The 21,830-nt window shown below is 45.1% G+C and overlaps 1 protein-coding gene across 10 annotated transcripts; it reads left to right on the top strand.

Annotated features, from left to right (window-relative positions):
* The first annotated feature begins 3,533 nt into the window (after positions 1–3,533).
* LOC122374287 lies at positions 3,534–20,084 on the top strand. Of its 10 annotated transcripts, XM_043352937.1 has the most exons (11): positions 6,554–6,621; positions 8,748–11,062; positions 12,101–12,208; positions 12,839–12,972; positions 13,226–13,387; positions 13,840–14,013; positions 14,789–14,888; positions 16,306–16,456; positions 16,939–17,153; positions 17,357–17,471; positions 19,341–20,084. In XM_043352937.1, the coding sequence occupies exons 3-11, from the start codon at positions 12,110–12,112 to the stop codon at positions 19,682–19,684; spliced, it is 1,494 nt and encodes a 497-aa protein (XP_043208872.1). In that variant the 5' UTR covers positions 6,554–6,621; positions 8,748–11,062; positions 12,101–12,109; the 3' UTR covers positions 19,685–20,084. The 10 variants fall into 10 exon arrangements, 4 of the variants coding, with proteins under 4 accessions (XP_043208870.1, XP_043208871.1, XP_043208872.1 ...); XM_043352935.1 differs by lacking the exons at positions 6,554–6,621; positions 8,748–11,062 and adding an exon at positions 3,534–3,659; XR_006255185.1 differs by lacking the exons at positions 6,554–6,621; positions 14,789–14,888 and adding an exon at positions 6,187–6,224.
* The last annotated feature ends 1,746 nt before the right edge of the window (positions 20,085–21,830 follow it).

Below are 21,830 nucleotides of genomic sequence, written 5' to 3'. Positions count from 1 at the left end.
AGCGAAGGTTGATCGCATATGAAGTCATGTATGGTACATACGGCCATTCCGAAGCGTTTTAGTGAAGAAAAAAAACAGGGAGTTGACTTTTCCCTCATTAAACGCCAATCGAAAGACCTCATCATGAACAACTAAAAACATGTACTTAATTTAAAGTTTGAGGTCAAGGTCAAGGTCAGGTCAAGGGTACAAATTGCAAGTTTCTACAGTATCGGCCTTGCACCGTAGTTGCCGAAGAATGGAGTCATGGACTGAGATTGATTGCCCAAAACGTGTTCTTAGGCTACCAAGACAATATTCGTTGCATACAATATCATTCAGAGGTCAAGGTCAAGGTCAGGTCAGGTCACCAAAAACAAAATATAGAAAAGGGCATGTGCGACACATGTTTTATGGGTCATTTTATTCATAGAATTCAATAGGTACACTCAATAGGTGACATGGACCACATCTGGATGAATTTCAGGTCGAGGTCAGGTCAAGTGTGGTCAAATTTTGAAGTTGGTTGTTAAGGCCTAAAAAGGTGTCTATCTGATGCAGTTTTTCACGGCGAATCGAATGGAGCTATTTTTGTTTCCGTACGAGGTCTAGAACTTTCAAAAAATTATTAAAAAAAAATTGTTTGTCGTGACGTCATAAAAATTTGAATAACTCCCTCATTTTTGAACCGATTCTTCTAGAAATTGTTATGCAGGTGCACATGGACCACTTCTCTGACATATGTTCCGTTTTTTTTTTATACACGCAACATTTTGGATTTTATAATATTTTCCAAAAAAGTCAGTTAAAAAAATTGGGGCAAAATCAAAAAATTTCAAAAACAGAGATAGCCATTTGATAGACAAAGTAGAATCACATATAACCTTTTTTGTTACGTCTTGATTCCCTTAAAAATGAAGATGTTAGCGGCGTTCGAAATTTTGCCGTTTTTGAGATATTGCAAAAATTCGCGAGGGGGGTAAAATTTACCCCCCAGCCCCGCGCGGGTTAAGCTAACATCGTAACATGTTGAACGAAAGATAGTTTGTCATATGCAATGCACAGACAACCCAGAATAACACTCGAAAAAAAAAAACAAGTTTTAATTTGGTGTTCAGCCAGCACAGCCCAACCGACCGCCACAAAAGGGTTGCTGAGGCTCCCCATCGTTGCACGACACATAGAATCAAAAGGTAGAAAACGTGCAAGGATGCTGTCCATTTTTTAATTATTGACGTGTCCCTATTCTCCTGCGTTCCAGTTCTCCCGCCTCTCCCCTATAGGGGAGAGTCCGGGGTAATTTGGCCGTTTTTTTTTAGAAAACGATGTAACTAAAAATCGACAACACATTTCTGCATTTTCTCAACGCTGACAGGTGTGGCATACATTTTACTTTCTTGGACAGTAAACTTGAAATGATAGAGTAACTACTTATATTGAAATTGTGACGTATTACAAAGGTCTGCAAAGCGGCCAAATTGCCCCACTAGCAGGGTTATTTGGCAGGGGGTGTGGGGTAATTTGGCCGGTGTTAGTTTGAGGCCATGATTTTTGTTATAGGCGAGTCAGCTTCACATTCAGCAATGACGCGTGTCCTACGACGCATTTGAAGCATTTTGGAGGTTGACTCAGCCGTCACAGGGGTCGAAAATAGTCAAAATAACGGCTCTAGATGCAATGACGGTTTTTTACGAATAGCTTTTGAAGTAATCAAGCTAGGCCAAAACTAAAAGTACCATCGTAATTCTCTCGTCATTCCGCATCGAAACATGTACCAAGGTATGTGTTGACCTCGAGAGGTCAAGGTCAAAGGTTGGCTTCAGGTCACGTTACCTCAGGTCGCTTGACCTCAAGGTTACGTGAGTTCAAGGTCATCATGTATATCATTCGATGCGCCTTGACGAGCTGAACACAATGATGCCATTTGCGCGGCTGTATCTTTTTCTGTAAGTATTTATTAGCAAAAAAGCGTTAGGTAACCTTTGATGACGTCACATGCCCTTACAGCTGTCCAATAGGAAATATGGCATCAAGGTAGTCAAAGTTGGTCATGAATTATGTCCTTTATGGTACAAGTGGCTGCTGAGATATAAGCCTCGCAAAAGCGTGACCACGGCCGGCCGGCCGGCCGGCCGGCCGCTCATACTCAGAAACTTCCGTTAATCTAACCCTCGCCGGCACAGGGGGAGGGGGGGGGTTGATGCAACCCCCCTAAGGTTTTTCGCGAATAGCTCGCGTAAAAAGCGGCCGATCGCGACGAAACTTTCGGTACCCTCGCATTGATCAATTTTACACCTACCCTGAAAATTTCATGACCCTGACCCCAATGACCTTTGACCTGTGACCTCTTTTCCGAGACCATGTTTGGCCGGAATCGCGATTCGGCGTATGTCGGCTAACATTAGCCGCGCATTTGAAAGCTTTTTGTGGTTTCAAACGTTCAAACATGTGATTTGATGTCGCTCCCATACATTAGGGTGGGTGTCAAGGTCATCCGAAGGTCAGGTCAGGTCATTGACCTTTGGTGACCTCGGGTGACCTCGGTTCACTTTTTCGAGTTTTACATGTTTCTAGGCTAGTTTTTGGAGCTGAATTCGAATTTGGCGACCATTTGAACATTTACGAAGTAGTTTTGGTGCCTTCGTAACATGTTACGAAGCTGTCAGAGGCGGTTGACACGTATTACGAATACCCGTCACAACCCCTACCGGTTGACCTGACCTGACCTGACCCGACCTGGTCCAAATGCTTAAAGACATCATCTCTGATCAAAACTAACACGATATTCGTGATCAGCACCCCGGAAAACCACATAACAGCCACAATTTACGACTTTCTAACAGGTCCCGATTTTCCCGGTTTTCGGGTCATTGACCTGACCTGGAAGGTCACCCGATGACCTAGGACCTTAAAATTGGGTATCATCGGCTTCGTTTCGTGACGGGCAACACGCTTGTTTTTTCCGCGAAGCTCTAGCTCGATCAGGGGCCAAACGCGAGGGGGGTCGTACCAACCCCCCCCCCCCCCCCTTGTGCCGTCGAAGGACGCAAAATGGCCTGTGCCGGCGAGGGCTAAGGAAAGACTACGCTCGCTTCGCTCGCTCCGTAATAATTGACCATGACAACTCGGCCGTCACAGCATAGTGACTCTGAGCGCACCGGCCAAGTTGCCCCGCTAGTCCCGGCCAAATAACCCCACATTGCCATTCTGAATTTTTTGTCTATAAAGTCGTCATGGCTGTACAGAACTACACTGTAAAAAAAGTTTACAAACTACCGTGTTAATTGCTCAACAAAAAGATAGTATTAAGACACACAAAAGCTGAAGATAGCAATGAGGTTAGTAAACGGTTTGTATGTAAGCACATTTATTTGTGGTAAACAAACATATAAGTTACAAAACTAAGCCAAGGTGTGTCAACTAGTGGTGTGTCAGCAAGCACTATGCGTGTTTTATACACTATATGCCACACTTACGCAAAACGTGTTTTCGAACAAACTATACATAGCAGGGGACACTAACATACGACCTTTTGTACAACATGTACCTTTGTGCTAAAACACACTTGAAGTTATTTGACAACTGCGGTGCAACTGCGTCACGTCCGCCATGTTTTTTTCGGCGCGCGTCCTTTGGCTTGTGCGGCTTGTGCTGTGTCCGCGTCGTGCGGGTCTCTGATGGTGAGTAAGGTGTTGCCAGATATAAATTTGATGTAATTATGCTTCTGTGTTGTATGCCTTGAATTTTGTCAATCGATTTATCTTTATTCGGTGCTAGTGATAACCGTGATGATGCAATGAATGTTGTGTGAATGAGGGACAGCATTATGACCACCAACTGTATCTTAGCAAAATATAGGTTAAAATATAGGAATTCTATAGGTTATTACTGAGGTTACTAGGTTGCTGTAGATTATACTTTGATACAGCCCCCTAATTATTTAATTGCACATGAATAAGGTGGCCCAGTAAGACAAACCCGACAACTATGTCTAAGGACAACTCTAGTAAGATCTGTCTAACGCATTTCAGGTGGCCTTGCAGTCATAGGATAACCTTTATTGGGCAAAAACTGCCCATTTTTGTCCACCTAAAAATATTTTTTATTTAAAATTTCTTTACGTTCTTTCCTGTTCAGTGAAAGTTGAAATGGGCATCATTTTCTGAAATTTATTGGTAGGGTCCCAAATGATAATTTTTGCAACATTGAAGCATGGGAGTTGCAACTTGCCACATTCTCAAAATGACTGGTGAGAGTCAATTTAATTCAGGAAACAGGTTAACTCCCCTGGTTCCGCCAGTGTATAGCTGGAATGGAACTTGCATATAAAGGCAATCATTTAAGTATTCGGTTCCAAGGTACAGGGGTGGCAGAAGGTGAAGCACAACAGGGGAATGTGCCACACAAAATTGTGGCTGGGGCACCTGGGTCGAAATTTCCAATAGTACCTTACCTTTCCGCTGTGGCTAGATTAGTTATATCTATTGATTAATGTTAACCAATGGTGTTAACTTCAATAACCACCTAAAATAGCTAGAAAATTTACACCTAAACCAAATTATGAACACTGATGGGTATAGGCACATAGCTCGGACAAAATATAACCAAACCTAACCAGACCTAACCTAACCTTACCTAACCTAACCTAAACTAACAAAACCTAACCTAAACTTACCAAAAATACACCTACAACCTACATTGGCAACCGAAAGCTACTTGTGCCGTTATTGAAAGTAGACTAAATTAACTAATAACAGGAAAATCAGCATTTAATTAGCTTTTTGATGTTAGCAAATAACTAACAATGATATTTCACATCGAAAAACACCTATACTATACCTACATTATTACTAATGTTGGAACAGGTACCGTTGGAACTTTTCACTGACACCCGACATTTAAAGAAGAGCATATGGAATGGAAGATGAGTTACCGCATTATTGCAGATAAAATTGTTAACATTGATTTTCTTCTATGGGGGTTTCAATTCTTGGGGATGCTTTTCTATGCGAGAATTAGATATTTACTTTGCCCTTACATCCTGAGGTGCCTTCCGCGGTCCGCCAGTGGCCCGGGAACGTTTGAAAAGTTGAGGGGGCAGGTTAAAAAGTTGAGGGGGCAAAAGTTAAAACTCAAAAGTTCTATATTTCTTTCTTTCCATGCAACGCCATAAGGCTAATGTTGAATTTTCCCGAAAGTTGGACAGTCCAAAAGTGGGAGGGGCAAATGCACCTGCTGTCCCTCCTCTTCCCAGGCCTATGCCTTCTGCTGCTGCAGCTTAGACATGTAGTTTAACTACCCACTGACTAAGAATGCAGTTCACATTGCCTTACTTTAATGGATCACAAGGTGAAACTCTTGATTATCACTTGTCTAGATATTAAGTAATCCAGATACTTTTGATATTGATCAATAGAGCAGCTCACACTTAGTGTGTGCTGTAAAATCTGACATGGGAGATGTGTTAGGCAAGGGAAAAGCAAATATTTTAGGCCCACCCCACTTCAGTTGGGAAAACAGTAATATGTTCCTTTTTTTAAAGCTTCTAGCAGGGGCGACGCCACGGTGCAACGTCTGGAGGGGACATTGACCATTTTGGAGGGGACGAGGACCATTTCAAGTCGATTCTTTCCATGCAACGCCATAGGCGTAATGTTAAAATCTTTAAACAGTGGAGGGGACGAGATCCCCTCCATCCCCCCCCCCCCCCTGTGGCGACGCCCTTGGCTTCTAGGGTGGCCACTAAAAACTTACATTCCGAAGTGAATTTCGGCTCACTTCGGCTAGTGCAGAGGCGGGCAGAGGCATTCAGCGTTATGCGTCATGTAGCCACTTCGTCATATCCCGGACGTCACAGATCAGCTTTCGTAGCCAAGATACCTATAAGAAACTTCGTAGCCGCCGTTTCTAGTCGGAATGTAAATTGGCGGAAATGGCCAAGATAGGCCAAGGTGAAGGAGTTTATGCCCTGGTTTATGGCGGGCAGCATTTTTGGAAATCTAGAATAAAAATTACGATTTTTTATTTGAAACAAATAATGTGGGTTACACTGTAGGTTTTTGGGCAAGTCACTGTAGTATGAATCAACAAATTATCTTCCAAAAATAGCAAGAATGCAAAGCTCTCCGGGTTACCTTGGCCGTTTTTCCGCCTATTATATTTGGGCTATCTCGGCATTTTCGACACTACCGCGGGTAACTACTGGCCGCATGACCGGAGATAGGCCTGTTTATCTTTAAGAATCAGTAAAAAAGGAGATTTGTTTGTACAGTGGCTTGCAAAATTAATTTTTGATAAGTAAATCCCTGGCCTAAGACCTATCCCTTTTCGCAACTAGCGAGTAGACCGCATCATCAAACATCCGTAGGTTGTAGTTTAGATATAGTTAGGTTAGGTAAGGTTCTGTTAAGTCTGGTTTAAATATGTTTATTAGTCCCATTTTACTGTTTAAACGACATTTAATAGTATATTTCATAGTTTTACTGATATTTCCTTTTTGATCTTATGACGTCATTATTGCCCACACATTGCATATGTAGTATTTTTCTTTTGTGAGTCATTTCATCCTTGATTAGGCGCGCATTATTGGCATGACCCCGTTACGAGAAGATTTCAATTTTTGTCGATTTTTATATATTTTAGGTGAGTTAGTTATCAAAGTGTTTAATTTTTGATGTTCTGTGAATAATTGAAAGCCATCAAAGTGTGATCTAATGCACTGAAAGCCATAGGTGTGGGAACAGGGGGGGGGGGGACCAGTCGGGGAAACTATGGTAAAATCTGCTATTTTTAGCAGTCTGCTATTTTTAGCAGAAATCTGCTAAAAATGGGTACGCATGTGACGTCATCGTACCCAAATATAGCAGATTTGGGTACGGCCCCATACAAAAGCAGATCTGCACCCTAATTGAAGCAAATGCGCATCAAATGCCTGGCAGATTCATGATTAGAATAGTGCTGAGGATGTCCTCTGATATTTTTGTTCAGATCCGACTATTTTCAAATAATGAATTTGAAAATAGTCGGATCTGAACAAAAATAGCAGAGATCACTCTCAGCACTATTCTCATCATGAATCTGCCAGGCATTTGATGCGCATTTGCTTCAATTAGGGTGCAGATCTGCTTTTGTATGGGGCCGTACCCAAATCTGCTATATTTGGGTACGATGACGTCACATGCGTACCCATTTTTAGCAGATTTCTGCTAAAAATAGCAGACTGCTAAAAATAGCAGATTTTACCATAGTTTCCCCGACTGGGACGGCCGGGCCATGGCCCAGGCCACCCACCTTTCAGCTACGTTACAATCAGATCGGATACTCAGCTCGACTTGCCCCCCCCCCCCAAACACACTTCTCAAAACGTCCCTACACCTATGCTGAAAGCCATTTTTGGAGGGTGGTGTTATTTTCCAAAATTTGACAAGGCCTTTTCCGTCCCGATTTATGGAAGTTTCATCCCTATTTTTGGAAAATGCCCTTCTATTTTTGGAAGAGCATACTAAAAAAAATGGAAGCTTCCAAAAATGAAACAGATGGCCACTGCCACTGTTTACCCAACTGATTTCCAGTCTGCAAAACATGGCAGGGAGCTCGACAAGATTTTCAGGGCAGACAAAGTCCTGCCCCGAATCAGAATGCTGAGTCCAGGGGTAGCCCAATTCCTGCCCCTAATGATGCAAATAATGTAATGATATTATGATGTAGGAAGCAGTGAGAAGCTGAGAAAATCACTTCCGTCAATTTTTTAAACTTCTGCACCAGATTTTCCTGCTTCTGCCCCAGTATTCCGGAAACCTGCCCCTATTTCTGCCCCGACCTGCGGTGTCTGCCCAGACAAGATCTCGTCGAAGAATGCCACATTTTGCAGACTGGACCAGGACTGATTTAGTGTGGTGATCACCCAGCTATATCACTATTGTTAGCAGGATGATTGGTGTACCTACCTATGTATGGATGGATGTATGGATCAACTTTATGATTTGCCAGCTGATTTGGTTATCAGTATTGTGATCAGCCAGCTGACAGCCTTTTCAAAAAGTTGTTCAGCCAGCTGACTGCATAATCATTTTCATGATAAACCATAGGGCTGTTCGGGTGCTGCAAAATATTTTGCGCGACTGTGACATCACACTTGTATGATGTCACTGCCCATCCCGTCGAGCAAAATCTTTCGCAGAACGCACCGAACACCTCAACATATTTTGCGCGAGACAATCGTGCCGCTCCATTCCAGCAAGCAGCGACGTAATAACTAATGAAAAACTTCACCAACCCATTTCCAATTTATGCACCGACAAAATAACACCAAACACTGCATAAATTCACTAGTTAACACTGCACACTTCGCCACTGTACGTTGTCTGCGCCAAGTCTGCACCACTTTTGCCTCCTGCATCCTGAAATTTTAGGATGCGCGAAGCTGAAAGATTTTGCAGATGCCGATGTCACACATGTGACGTCATACGGTGGTGGGCGGAGCATAAGGCCTGAAAGTTCCCTACTGCGCATGCATGCTGCAAAATTTTACAATAGGATGTGCGGGCCGAACAGCCCTCATCATGGAGGGCATCTTTTCCTTATCATGTTTTTGATTGTGTTTGGGATCTGGCTACAGGTGACATAACCTTTGTGAAATTTTGTGATTTTCCAAAAGTGCTGCAAAATAGGCGTAAAATGATCACATTTGTGATTAATCACATTTGTGATTTCCTCCCCGTAGTTTGCCCAACTGAATCATAAGTCATAACAGGCTTTCCTCTTTTCAGGCAACTGTAGAAGTGGTTCTGCGTTGTACAGTTCCATTATGTCTGTTTTCTTCTAGCTCAATTGCTTTGTTTTGTCAGCATATCAATAACCACTTCAAGGATAAATCTGAGAACTGCAACTTATTTCTCTGTCCGCGTTGTACACAAGGGTTCACAACTGGACGTTACTGGCTGAGACATTATGAAAGAACCCATGCTGTCAAGCAAAGTACGTCACAGTCGCACAAAGAGAAAGGAAGGCAAAGTCTGGAGGAGTCACCTTCAATCAGTACTCATTGTCAGGAAGAAGCTGAGGTTGAGACTGAGGCCTGGTGCTTGGATGATCAGGGTGAGAAAGGCTCTACAGCAAAAACTGAAGACAGTAGCCGGGAGAAAATAGCACGTTTCTTGCTTCGATTGCAATGTGAGCATGGGATGTCACGGGCTGCAACATCTTTCGTGGCTAGTGAGATAGGAGAAATCGTCGACACCGCTCTTAAGGAGCAGAATGAGAGCAGAGCATCAAAGTCGTCTTCAGTTAAGCAGGCTTGTGAAGAGTTTGCAAGCGAGTATAAATTGAGCAAATTCTGCCATGAGGAGCTCTGCTACATTGCACCTACGACTCAGATCCTTACCACAGGGGGTGGTGAATTCCAATCCAGCTATCAGTATGTGGATGTCAAGAAACAGCTGACAAGTCTCTTGGAAAATGGCAGGCTGGAAAACTGCAAACGGGACAGATTGGTCAAGCTTGTGCTCTACTTTGATGAATTTGGTGTGTGTAACCCTCTGCGGAAGAAAGCATCTGATTATAGTCTGGGTGGTTGCTATTTTGCGGTCGATGAGGGCTTGTCAATGTCGGTGCTGAGTGACATTCATCTCCTCCTACTATGTCCTACAAAGCTCATCAAGCTTCATGGTTTGAACACAGTCATGAAGCCTGTGACAGATTCCCTGTGTGACCTCTTGAACAATGGCCTGGATACTTGTGGCACTCATTTTGATATCAAAGTGGAGTTTGTGTGTGGTGACAACCTGGGAGTGCATAAGATGGCGGGCTTCCAGGAATCATTTTCGTCAGGGCAGCGACCATGCCGAACATGCCACGCCACAAATGAGGACTTTGGTACAAAGCTCACAGAGCAAGAGCTGACCCTTCGTACTGAGGAGGAGTACCAAGAAGAGCTGAACATGTGTGAGAATGGAGACAATGAGGAATCACGAAAAGCATTTGGTATCAACTCAAAATGTGTGTTTGATGAGCTGAAAGACTTTAAGGTCACAGAGATGTTTCCACCAGATATCGCGCACGATCTGTTTGAAAGTGGCGTAGTCAATCATTCCTTGGCTCTGGTGCTATCATACCTGATTTTTCAAATCAAACTCTTCACATTCGCCTCAGTTCAAAAGGCTATGAAATCCTTCTCATATGCGAGAGTCGACAAAGCGAACACTCCTCCCATGCTTCAAGCAAAGGGGCGCAAAGTGCTCGTCAAAGGCACTTTCAGTCAGTGCTGGACTTTCCTCCGAGTTCTCCCTTTCATGATCGGTCCACTGGTCCCACCAGATCAAAAGGCGTGGCTTCTTGTGACCGGTTTGCTTTCTCTTGTACAACTCATTTGTGCTCCACGTATGGACGGTGAAATTCTTGCAAGAATGCAACCTTCAGTAGAGCAGTGGCTGCGTGAGTTCTGTGGAATGTTCCCGGACTTCAAAATCAAGCCGAAGTTCCACTACTTATTACATTACCGGCACTGGGCAGCACAAATTGGTTCCTTGAGGAAAGCTTGGACTATGCGTTTTGAAGCTAAACACCAGCAGTTCAAGATCTACGCATCTCGAGCACACAACACCAAGAACATTTGTAAAACCCTGGCAGTGCGACATCAAGAAGCGGTAGCTGCATGCGAAGGAAAGCAAAAGAAGATGATGGGGAAGAAATGCAAGCCATGCCTAGTTACAGGTGCATTCGGATGGGAGGTGGATGACCGAGCTACGTACACCAAGATGGCAGTGCTTGCGGGACAGAAGTACTGCGTCGATGATGTGCTGATCGTGAGAAACCCGGCTGCTTCAAGCTCAGAGAGCTGTGATCTTCTTCGCGTAGCATATTTTCAGTTTGATGCAGTAAACCATGTCAAAATCATCGGTGACGTCTTGAGGGCGCTTTCGTTTGATGAGCACTATATGGCATACCGTGTGACTAAGGGCGAGATGATGATGATCCCTTCTGCTTGGATTTTTGACCCCACTCCGCTGGCTACTTATTCAGTGCAGACCGCAAAATACGTGCCCCTCAGGTACCAGATACCAGGTCTCCGAATCACCTCTGAAAGGTGAGTAATCTGTGCATTTTGCTTCAATTTGAAGTATCAGATTTACTGCGAACTCGCGACTGCTTGTATTGAGCAGTATTGCAGCTATTTGCTTCGCTGTTATGGCTATTGTGAGTGCAAACTTACACTCACTCGGGTCTTACACTGGCTCTGATATCTGACATGTAGCTAGCGGCCAGTTATGTGGCTTCCACGCGTCCATGGGGTGAAACTATTGCATGAACGCACGTGCACACACCGCCCCTATATCTCGGGAACGGATGAGGCGATTGTGCTCAAATTTGCTACGAAGGTAGAGACTGATCCGACATGCAGCTTCGACAACACTGGGGGCGTCACTGCACGTGCTTACCCCACCTCCTTCGAGCCGGTTCTTGGCTTGAATAGATTCGAGGTTAATTGCTGAATCTTTTTTGAGGATGGAGATGCTAGTTCGGAGCATTGTGTTACATATGATGATGAAGATGATTAGCCAGATGCTCATTATTTAGGATCAAAATTGATAGAATAGTTGTATTACGTTTCACCCACGGGGCTTCTTCGGATACATATGACAAACATATGTATCCGAAGAAGCCCCGTGGGTGAAACGTAATACAACTATTCTATCAATTTTGATCCTAAATAATGGGCATCTGGCTAATCATCTTCATCATCATAATTGCTGAATCTCCAGTCGTTAACTTCTATCCGACATGACGCGTGTAAAATACTCTGCAAAACCTCTCTTTTGCTCGGTCGTGCACCGCCCAGAAGGCGTTATATGGTTATAAAACGTCGTTTTCAGCGTTCTGGATGACATTCAGAATCGGCATTGTCTCAGCTTTTCAAATAAGCTATGTCTGTCTTTTAGGATTGGGATACCCGATGTTATCCAACCACCCGTGAAGTGAGCTGTGCAACCCACGTGTCTAATGTGTGCGTAAATAGTAAACCATGTGCTGTTTCGCTTGCTGTTTCACCCACTCCATGGCTATCGATGATTTTAGGACATTGTAGTTAGATAATTAATGTAACCACTTGTCATATTTTTTTCAGCGGTCAACGATGAAGGCGCTAGTAAACCATCGAAGTGCTGCGCGCGTCTTCGAATTCGAGTCTGTCCTGGACCTTGTTCAAAAGGTTCGAGCGTTCTTCGGTCTGCAGGTTAGTATATTGTTTGTTTGTTTGTTTGTTTGTTTGTTTGTTTTTTTTGGAAGAGTGACGGAATAATTTTAGTTAACGGTGGGACTCAATGTCGTGTTTCAAGTAAAAGGCTGAAATAACGTTTTTTTTTTTTTGCTCACAGACCTTAAAATATAGTACCTAATAGTATTTTGTACTATATTTTAAGGTCTGTGAGCAAAAAAGTCCATATTATGGAAAGTATAATACAGCGGCCTCCGTAAAACAATACCATTTGGAGAAAATTTAATTAATAACATTAAAAAAAAACATTTATTTACACAATTTGTTTAAGGTAATGCAAAGCCATATACCTACGTAAACCATAATGTTAAGCTGCTGAACGAGGCTCAGATTGAAAATAGGCTGATGTGTTGGAAATACATAGTCTATCTCAAATGCAACATCAACCATTTACAGCAGCTGTTGTCAGTAGTCTAACAGGAAAGAGAAGAGTGCAACCAAAGGCTCTATGATTATGCGTAATGATTGAGTATGAAAATGTCGGATGTGTTTGCCTATCATTTCCATCCCCCTCTCCACCTTGGAGCGACTAATGTGTGTGGTCTACTCCCGACCTGGCTACGAATGAGGTACATGTTTTGTCCCCAGGGTGGCGAGTGGGATCTGGAGATCTATGATGACGACTGGTCCTCGTGGGTCCTGCTGAATGAGGAAGATGCGATAACTGGTGTTCGGCCTCGCATCAGGACCGTCATGCGTGGCGATCTGGTTGTTCTTGAAAGGTAGGACATCGATCTCTGTTAAGTTAGGTTGTTTTGAGAAATAAAATGTTGCTTATGCAGAATGCAGTTATAAAACTCTAAAAGAAAAAAAAACGCCCATAATCATTTGCAACTGAATTTGCTCAGTTGCGTTCGTAAGTATTGAACAAGCTCGGCCTATGAATGTTTGCGTAGTTGGAAATTGTCCTGAAAAAAAAAAATATGTTATCCTAATCTGGTATTGTATCAAACATCTTCTCTCATCCATTTTCAGCACTGGGACGACATCCACTTCGTCAGTGGTGGTTTCGCAGCTGGATGCACCGGAGCCTCCAACGTCGCCCGAACTCCGTCGATCAGGGGAAGACGCAGAGATCCGGCCGAAGTCGGGAAGCGACGCTCTGGCCGAATCTCAACAAACCGCAGGAGTGTCTCGGTGAGTCTGTCAGGCTGACTTTGTCTTTATGCGTTTGGAATTAAACCTTTCAGCGCTTGTTTAATCGGGTGTGTCGAGTTTTCATCGTTATTTCTACATTTATTTTAATCGAATGAACCACAGGCCTCTATAAACCTCAAGAGTTCTATGAATGAATCTGTATGAAAAGTTACGTAATTTTATATATTTGTTAGTAGATCGACAGTCTTCCTTCCCGCGGATCGCTGCGCCGAACCGTGCCACCCAATCCCAGCTTGTCCACCAGTTTGGTTGCCTGTTGCCAAAATGCTCCTCAGACAGGTGACCACTGGCACTGACATCTATTCCGATCGCGAGGATAGACTATACTGCGCCGCGGCAAGACTTCGACTGTGGTGACTAGGCGCAGTAGGCGGTCTCTGGTGCGGCGACCCACCAGTTACTAATGCCATTTCGGTTCGTTTTCTTCGCAGGATGGATACTATGGAAGTCCTGGATGCCATGGAAGTGATCCGGTTTGACGACAGCCAGCTGAGACCTGGACTCCTCGAAAAGCTTCGAAGCAAAAAGCCCGGCTCACCTCTGACCAGGACGGAGTGGAGCGAAGTGACGACAGTCATCGTGACGTTCGAGAAAGCTTGTAACAGGTATCATCCCCGTAGATAACGTGGTGTTGTTGTAGCGCGGGTTGAGGACATTGAAGTTAACATAAAATACTATTATCATGCATTTTTTAGTACATTTTTATTCAGCCCTAGCCGTAACCCGCGCCGGGCCGGTACTCCATTTGTAACACAGCGGGCCGCGGAGCAGGGGGTTTACACCCCCCGTCTAACTCGACTCCTGAGCATCGTTGAGACAAGCGATAGGCGGCGTTCGAAAGAGCGTTAAAAACCAGTAGGAAAGTATTTTGGTCATGTTTTGGTCAGACCAAAAACTAGGTCACCAGAGGTCACCGAGGAAAAAATGTTCTTTTTTACTTTTGATAGTTTTTCTTCAATAACTTTTGATCCAGAAAAGATAGAGGCATAATTCGCACGCCATTGTTCTCAGCTCGTCAAGGCGCGTTGAATGATATATAATATGACCTCAAAAGGTCAAGTTGAAAAGTTGACCTCAGGGCAAGGTTCATCTCATTCGATGCGCATTGACGAGACAAACACAATAATCGTCGAACGGAGTTTATCTCAATTCAATCAAAAGTTATTGCACAAAAACCGCTTGTGACCTCAGGTGACCTCGGATGACCCAGTGACACCTTCCTGCCTTCCACCTTTATGTCGGTTTTACTGTCTCGTGTGGTGTGCTTTCATGTTTACATATTTCCTTTAAATGATGTCTTATGTCTATGCCTTGCCCTGAAAACTCCTGTTCTAGCGTCTCCAAGTCGTTAAGCTCTCCCATGCCCTTTCTTTTTCCAAGCGTCCTGAACCTTACTCATGCTCGGTACATGGAGCTGGCTGACCGCGCCCTTGTTCAATGGCCGGCGCTGCACTTTGGGTGCAGCCCGAAACAGGCACTGGTAAGCACTTATTGCGTTGCTGTTTGATTCCATCAACTAATAGAAAATGACATCGGTCCAGGTCCGGGACAGTTCGTGAACTTATCTAATCGAACTCAGCTGAATATACTGAACGGAGGCACTTAGTCACCATGTCCTGAATTGGAAAATAGGTAATTGAACTGAACCTCAAGTAAAGTCGATCTGAATGAACTGAACTGAAGCGTTTGCGAACTGCTCCGGCCCTGGATCTGGCCATACTTGTATGTATATTCAGGGCTGCGGAGTCGACCAAATTTTAGCGACTCCGACTCCGACTACGACTCCGTCTTGAAAAAATCGACTCCGACTCCAACTCCGACTCCGACCCGCCCTACTTTGACATACCTGCATGACCAATGTTTCTAAATATGGGCGGCTTCTTCGCACTGGTTTAAATGCGGAACAATAGTGGCTAATTTGGAATTAAACTAAACTTCACCTTCAAAATTAGTTTTCAAGTTTATTTCCTAACCCGCGCTGGGGTGGGGGTTTGAACCACTTTCGCCTTTGGGGTAAGGTGGGAGTCAGAATGACCTCCCCCACTCCCTGTCCGTTCAACTTGAAATCCAAGAGGACTAGAAAGACGAGACAAAGCAAACGAAAGCTCGTAATGAATACTTGCGAAAGTGCTCTTTGGACATTGCCAGATAAATGTCCCTGTATGTCGGAAATTATATGGGCTATATAGCCACAAAGAGAATAATTCAACAGCTCTTGCGACCCTATTCAACCGTTTTGCATTCAGTTAACGGTTCGGGCTCCGAATGTCTTGTAAGGTCAGCTTGTAAGGTCAATGTGTTGGTCAACATCGCGACAGAGAAGGAAAATATTAAAAATGTGCTGAAACCGACTCCGACTCCGGCCCGGAGTCGGAGTCGGTGAAAAATTATCGACTCCGACTCCGACTCCGGCCAAAACTACCGACTCCGGTCGACTCCGACTCCGACTCCGCAGCACTGGATATATGCATAATTATCCATGTATGTATGTATGTATGTGCTATACTATGAAGTATATGTTTGTATGTATGTAAATATGTATGTCTGCATGTGAGGGTTGCAGAGTCAATGTGTTTTTGAGTGACTCCGATTCCGATTCCGACCCTTCGGAATTGTCTCCGACTGCGGAATCAACTCTCACTTGATGACTAGTTAAAGTCAGCATCACAAACGCATAAGGATCAGCTTCATGTGCTTGAAATGCGTGCCTTATATGGTATTGGCAAAGGACAAAGGTTATAAAGTCTACGAGTAATTACGGAGTCGAAGTACCATTTAGTTCAGCCTCCGTGTGAACCATGCATTGCCTCTATATACCAGCTGCAGTGGATGTTGAACGCCCTTAACGTTACATCTACCCTTGGGTTGTAATTTATGCACTGCTTTTCCTGTCTCAGTCGCAGGTCAAAGCAAAAATACAATGGCGCGTAAGGAATGAGAAGCGACGAGACGACGGAAGTGATGCCGAACTCCAAGCGTCATCAAAGAGGTTGTCACGCGGAAAAACATTCAAGGGATCGCGATATGAAGGATTCGAAGGCTACAAGGGTAAGCATTGTGCATTGTGAAATGCAAGACAGCGATGTAGTATGATGTAGTACATGTGACTGATAAGCGACTAGTGGTGAATATTTTGCCCTTCTGCAAGCTTTGCATTGCATATATTAAAGGTAGTGTGCCACTTTGCATTGGCCATATGAAGTTATTGGCATGGGCGAAGAGAGCGGTCTCTCTCTCTCTCTCTCTCTCCTCTCTCTCTCTCCTCTCTCTCTCTCTCTCCTCTCTCTCTCTCTCTCGCTCTCCTCCTCCTCTCGCTCGCTCTCGCTCTCCTCGCTCTCGCTCTCCTCCCTCCTCTCTCTCTCTCTCTCTCTCTCTCTCTCTCTCCTCTCCTCTCTCCTCTCTCTCTCTCCCTCTCTCTCTCTCTCTCCTCTCTCTCTCTCTCTCTCTCTCTCTCTCTCTCTCCCCTCCTCCCCCTCCTCCCCCTCCTCCTCCCCCGCTGGCTCTAACATTTCGTATGAACATTTCGACAGAGTACCTTCCGCCTATGCCGGAGGAAGACGTTCAGCATCTGAGAAACCGCCTCTTGAAGCATCTACACGAGGCTAACCTGACGAGCGAAGGCAAAGCTGAGCGAGAGGCCCTGATCAACTCGACGTTCGCAGACAGGCGCAGGCATGTGGTGACGCTCCGCACCAGCATGCGCAAGCTTTTGGAGCTGTATCCAATCTTGCGGAACCCAGACGAAGTAAGTACTAAGTATGCCTTGGAAGTTGTAAAATTGTCATTATATTCCTACTCTCTAATTCCATAAAATGTCCCCTGTGTGTTGCATCGTTTCGGCTTTTATTCGTCGCCCACCATAGCTTTCTGACGTTTTCTCATCCATGGAGGATTCTATAATATGACTTAACTGTCCTCTAATTATATTGTTGATGCCGGTTGTTCCAGATCTGGCGTGAGCTGGCCAAACTGGAGGGGGAGACGGAGTCGTCTAAGCTTGGTGACTACAGGCGCCGCCTGAGCGACTTTCTCACCGCCATCCAACTGATCACAGAATGTCAAGGTAAATACGGTAAACCATTCACGTCAACTATTGCCCCCCCCCCCCCCATTACGACCATGCAAGATTGCTGCCGAACTACTAACCTATGGGCGACGTGAGACACGTCTCTGCTCATTACTTTCAAATCTAGTACCTAGCAGATGAATGAAAATTAAATTCAAAATACTACTCTGACTTGTGTCGTGTGCTTTGTCTGTGCATTGTTTATCCTTGTTTTCAAAACGCTCTTAACTAGTTAGGTTTAAGCGTGCAAATTACTCTGTGACGCCTGTTTCTCTCGCTCGCTCTTTCATCGCCCATGAGGTGGCTCACGGCTGTTTATTTGATCGAATTAACAGTGATATGGTCAAAAGCAGCCAGCTACAGGGTGGGGCAGCATAATCGGGAATAAATCAAACGGGATTATTTGGTCATGAATTTAAAATACAGCTCCAAGCACTATTTTAGCAACATCCCATCAATTGGTCACCTTTTACCTATCCCTCATCCTATGTGACCGCCCTCGGCGTCGATGACCTTCTCAAGGCGGGTCCAAAAGCACGCGCATGCACGTGCAACCTCCTGCTTGTCCATGATCGCCCATCAGCATCGTACCTTGCACTGAAGACCGTCTTTACTGATGATAAGTTGTTCATTAACCTTCTACCAAAAAACGCTCCATGTAAAGAATTAGGTCGGATTTAAATCGGCGGAGTTGAAGGACCAGAAGTTTTTGGTTCATCTCAGGTGGAGGTGCCCTACACAATAGCATGTCGTCCTCACTGCAGTACCAGCACGGACAGAGTCCTCGTAAGACGTGATCTGGACCGTCAGTGATCCTCTGTTCCGACGGCTCCACGTGAGTCTGCCAGAGTGCGGATGTATTTACCAGATGTGCTCATTTTATCTGGGCTCGATGAAGTAGGGTGCACCACGTGCACCTCCCTTGAAGACCACCCATAGGTCCATCACCCCAACAGGATGTTTACTTTGCATGACCGCTGGAATATTCTCGATACAATCCCCTATATGGCTTGCCATTCTTTTTTGTCGTATTCCAGTCGGTGGTGAGATTTTTGGTCGCTGAAGTTTTGAACATTGTTTCTTTTTAATATGCTCAAGAGCGTCTTCCTTATATTCAAGTGAGTCATCTGTATGTCCTCTGCTAAGAGTTATTTTACGACGATTACGTTAACCTTTTGTCCTAAGTATTCCCACACAATCCTTATTGTCCGTGATAACACGTTGACCTGTCCAGCAACCTTTACGTGGAATTGCAGGGGTTTCAACAAAATGTTCTTGTTTTACTCGTTTAACATTAGTGTCTATGGGCGCGCGCAAAGCACTTGGAGCACCGTCGAACTATTTTGCTGCTCTTTTCCAGGAGGTTGCATGCTCATGGATGTAGTCATGTTAGATGATGCACAACTTTTGGGCGTTTCATTGCCATGCTATAATTTATCAAAATAATGTCATGCCTACTCATGATTAGAGCCCAAAAAGCATTCCCGATTATGCTGCCCCACCCTGTAGTTCAGTATGCGTTTCATAAACGTGACACCTCTTGGGCTCGTTCGTTCATCGCCGAACAGGTGTTATACTGACATTTGTGCTGTTATACTTCAGCGACCTTTATTGGATTGGCGAATCACTTGATCCTTGACCTGACGACCAGACCAGTTTTCACATGACCAGGTGAAAACTGACCCTCCCCCCCCAAAAAAAAATAGATATCAAAATTTGTGTTGTTAGCGGCATGGTCTCGAAATTCGAGGCCTTGGTGGCATTTTATACGATATCCGTGAGATCGGAAGAACTCAAGCAGCTAGCAAGTAGCAGTGTTATACTGTTAGAGGTAAATATCAGTCTGAAAATTTACCTCTATTTCAGACACCGACTGCGTGGAGTCTCTCCTCTACTACCTAGACGCGAACCCCGAGGACATCTTTGAGGGATCAGGAAGCGCGCCGCACTACCAGGTCAACGACGACGGGTCCATCGGCCTTTTCGTCGAGGGGGTCTGCTTGACAAGGTCGGTGGACCGGAGCAGCAAGGCTGATCTCCTGCTTCTGTGGGCAGCGATTTTCCCAGTGTTCAACCAGAAGTGCCCCGTGTCTAAGGCTAAGAACGCTCTGATATTTATCACGGTGAACATCTTTGAAAAGGGGGGCAACCAAACTCTTTCCAACCGTGTCCTGGGACGAGTCCAGCGTCTCAAGCAGCTCTGTGCGTAGCTCTGTGAGTAGCTTAGAACGGAACCTGAGAACGGAACGCCTTTGCCGCTCGGCTGTTAACACTTTCAAACCGTGTGACACGTCCAGCGTCTCGAGCAGCTCTGTGAGTAGCTGAGCACAGAACTTGATAACGGAATGTCTTTTCCGCTCGGCAGTTAACCCTTCGAACCGCGCCCTGGGACATGTCCAGAGTCTCAAGCATCTCTGTGCGTAGCTCTGTGCCTATAGCTTAGAACGTAACTTTAGAACGGAGCGCCTTTGCCGCTCGGCAGTTTCCTACAGAAGATTACTTTTTTAGGTTCATTTTTAGTACAATAAGAGAAATATTACTGTTTGCAGTTGTAAGCTTGCTGAAAGGAGCTTGAATGCAGTTTTGAATAAACATGTTTGATGAGTTTAATTCGATTCGTTTTTTTGGGGGGGGGGGCTGTGAAAAGAGGTGACTAACACGCACATTAGTTAAGTTACACGCCTGTTCTCAAAAATGCATTTAGTTTATTAACACGCACAGCTTAGTTAGCTAACACGCAATATGTGTGTTTTGCGTACACGCATATAGCTAGTGAAAAGTGGCCGTGTGACAAACACATGTGTTACCTAACACGTCTGTAGTTATTAACAAAACACACCGATGATAGTCAATAAACACGCTTACACGGCTTATCTTAGTAACCTGGCAAATATTCGAAAACTAGGAGGTGTGTTTCAAAACACGCTATTCAACCTTTTGCGTGTAATTGAAAACACACTTAGTCATGAAATGCGTGTTTTGCTTACACGCCTATGGTTAGTGAAAAGTGGCCGGATAACTAACTAGTTGGTAAACTTTTTTTACAGTGTACACCATACATATTTATGCGTTCATCACCCTGTGCCCCTAGTCGACCTCGGTGCCCATGGGGTCGGGCGGGCAGCTTATTTCGGTCGACGGGAGGTGTCGGCGCGTGGCTCAGTTTGTTACTGCTGCTGAGTTGGTGCGGGCTGGTGTTGTTGTTTGGCGGTCTGCGCTGGCTGAGACAAACTCTGTCTGTTTGGGCGGAGAGACACACAGGGCTCAGAGCGTCGAGCGAGAGGTTTTCGCGGCGGTAACTAGCGGGACATCAAACAGGCTCTGGTCTATGTCAGGCGACATGCTCATGGTTTTTCGTGTGCGATGAGATCCAATTTCGTGGCATTGTTTGGTACGAGTATGAACAGCTGTGTATGTGACTCACTCAAATAAACGTCACATTTAGACGCGTCCTTTGTCTTATTCCACGGCCTTTGTTGCTGAATCCTAATATGGGGAATTTCTCGCCTGCATTTTTAACTGAGAAGGGGAACGAAAGGCAGCGAGGCTGGCGCGGCGGCTGTGTGCCTCTAAAAGTCTCTGACGCCCTCCTCTTTTCTGGATCGAAACCAATTGAAGACGACAATTTCTAATTAATCCCCCTAGGGCAAGATTAATGATACGGGATTCCAACTTTTTGCGGAGAGACGGCGCCAGCCCCACTCACTAATCAGCATTTGGACCTCTCGCTCGCAATCCGCCGCCCCTCTTCCCAGCAAGAGAGACGCTCTCTCCCAGTCTGCTCTCTTTATCGAGACAACAAGAGCAGAGATGCTCTTTCTAAACTTTTTCTTTCTTTCAGGCTCTTTTCAGGTTACTCTTTTCTATTTTGATTTCCCTTCAATCAAACTTAAACGATGATGATGCTCGTTAGTGCTTTACCTCCAATGCCCCTCATCCTTCTACCTCAGCCCTCTGCCGCTAGGCGACCGTGGTCGGAGCCACCGCCAGGATGCCGTCATCGCCGGCGGCGCTGGGCGTCATCGGCGGCCGGCCGACGGCGCCGCCGGCGGCGGTGGCGTCATCGACCGAGCTGGCGGCGATGACGGCTGACGCCAGCCGAGCGGCGGAGAGAAGTGAGCGACAGGTGCAGCAACCCGGGAGGTCCTGTCACCGCCGTCCAGTGGCCTCTGGTGAACGGTCAGGGCACGGGGGCGGGTGTGAACGGGCCAGATTGCCTGCAGGGTTCGACGAGAGCCAGCCTCAGTAGCGGAAATAGGGTATGGATGGATAAGAGTGATCGCGAATGATGACGAGCCAATGAATCTTGGTTGCTTTAGGCAACTTTGCTACATTGTTTTCATTGTTTACATTGCT

Source organism: Amphibalanus amphitrite, unplaced genomic scaffold (assembly GCF_019059575.1).
Source record: "Amphibalanus amphitrite isolate SeventyFive unplaced genomic scaffold, NRLGWU_Aamphi_draft 001635F_arrow, whole genome shotgun sequence".
Classification (NCBI taxonomy): domain Eukaryota; kingdom Metazoa; phylum Arthropoda; class Thecostraca; order Balanomorpha; family Balanidae; genus Amphibalanus; species Amphibalanus amphitrite.
The sequence above is the reverse complement of the archived record's forward strand: the minus strand, read 5'-3'. Positions and strand labels throughout refer to the sequence as shown.

Excerpts from the sequence above, each read along its gene's own strand:
- LOC122374287 (XM_043352934.1), top strand. The coding sequence starts at position 8,564 with ATGTTTTTGATTGTGTTTGGGATCTGGCTACAG. Across the intron at positions 8,597-12,100 it reads TGTTTGGGATCTGGCTACAG|CGGTCAACGATGAAGGCGCT; the intron begins GTGACATAACCT and ends TATTTTTTTCAG. Across the intron at positions 17,154-17,356 it reads TCTTGCGGAACCCAGACGAA|ATCTGGCGTGAGCTGGCCAA; the intron begins GTAAGTACTAAG and ends CGGTTGTTCCAG.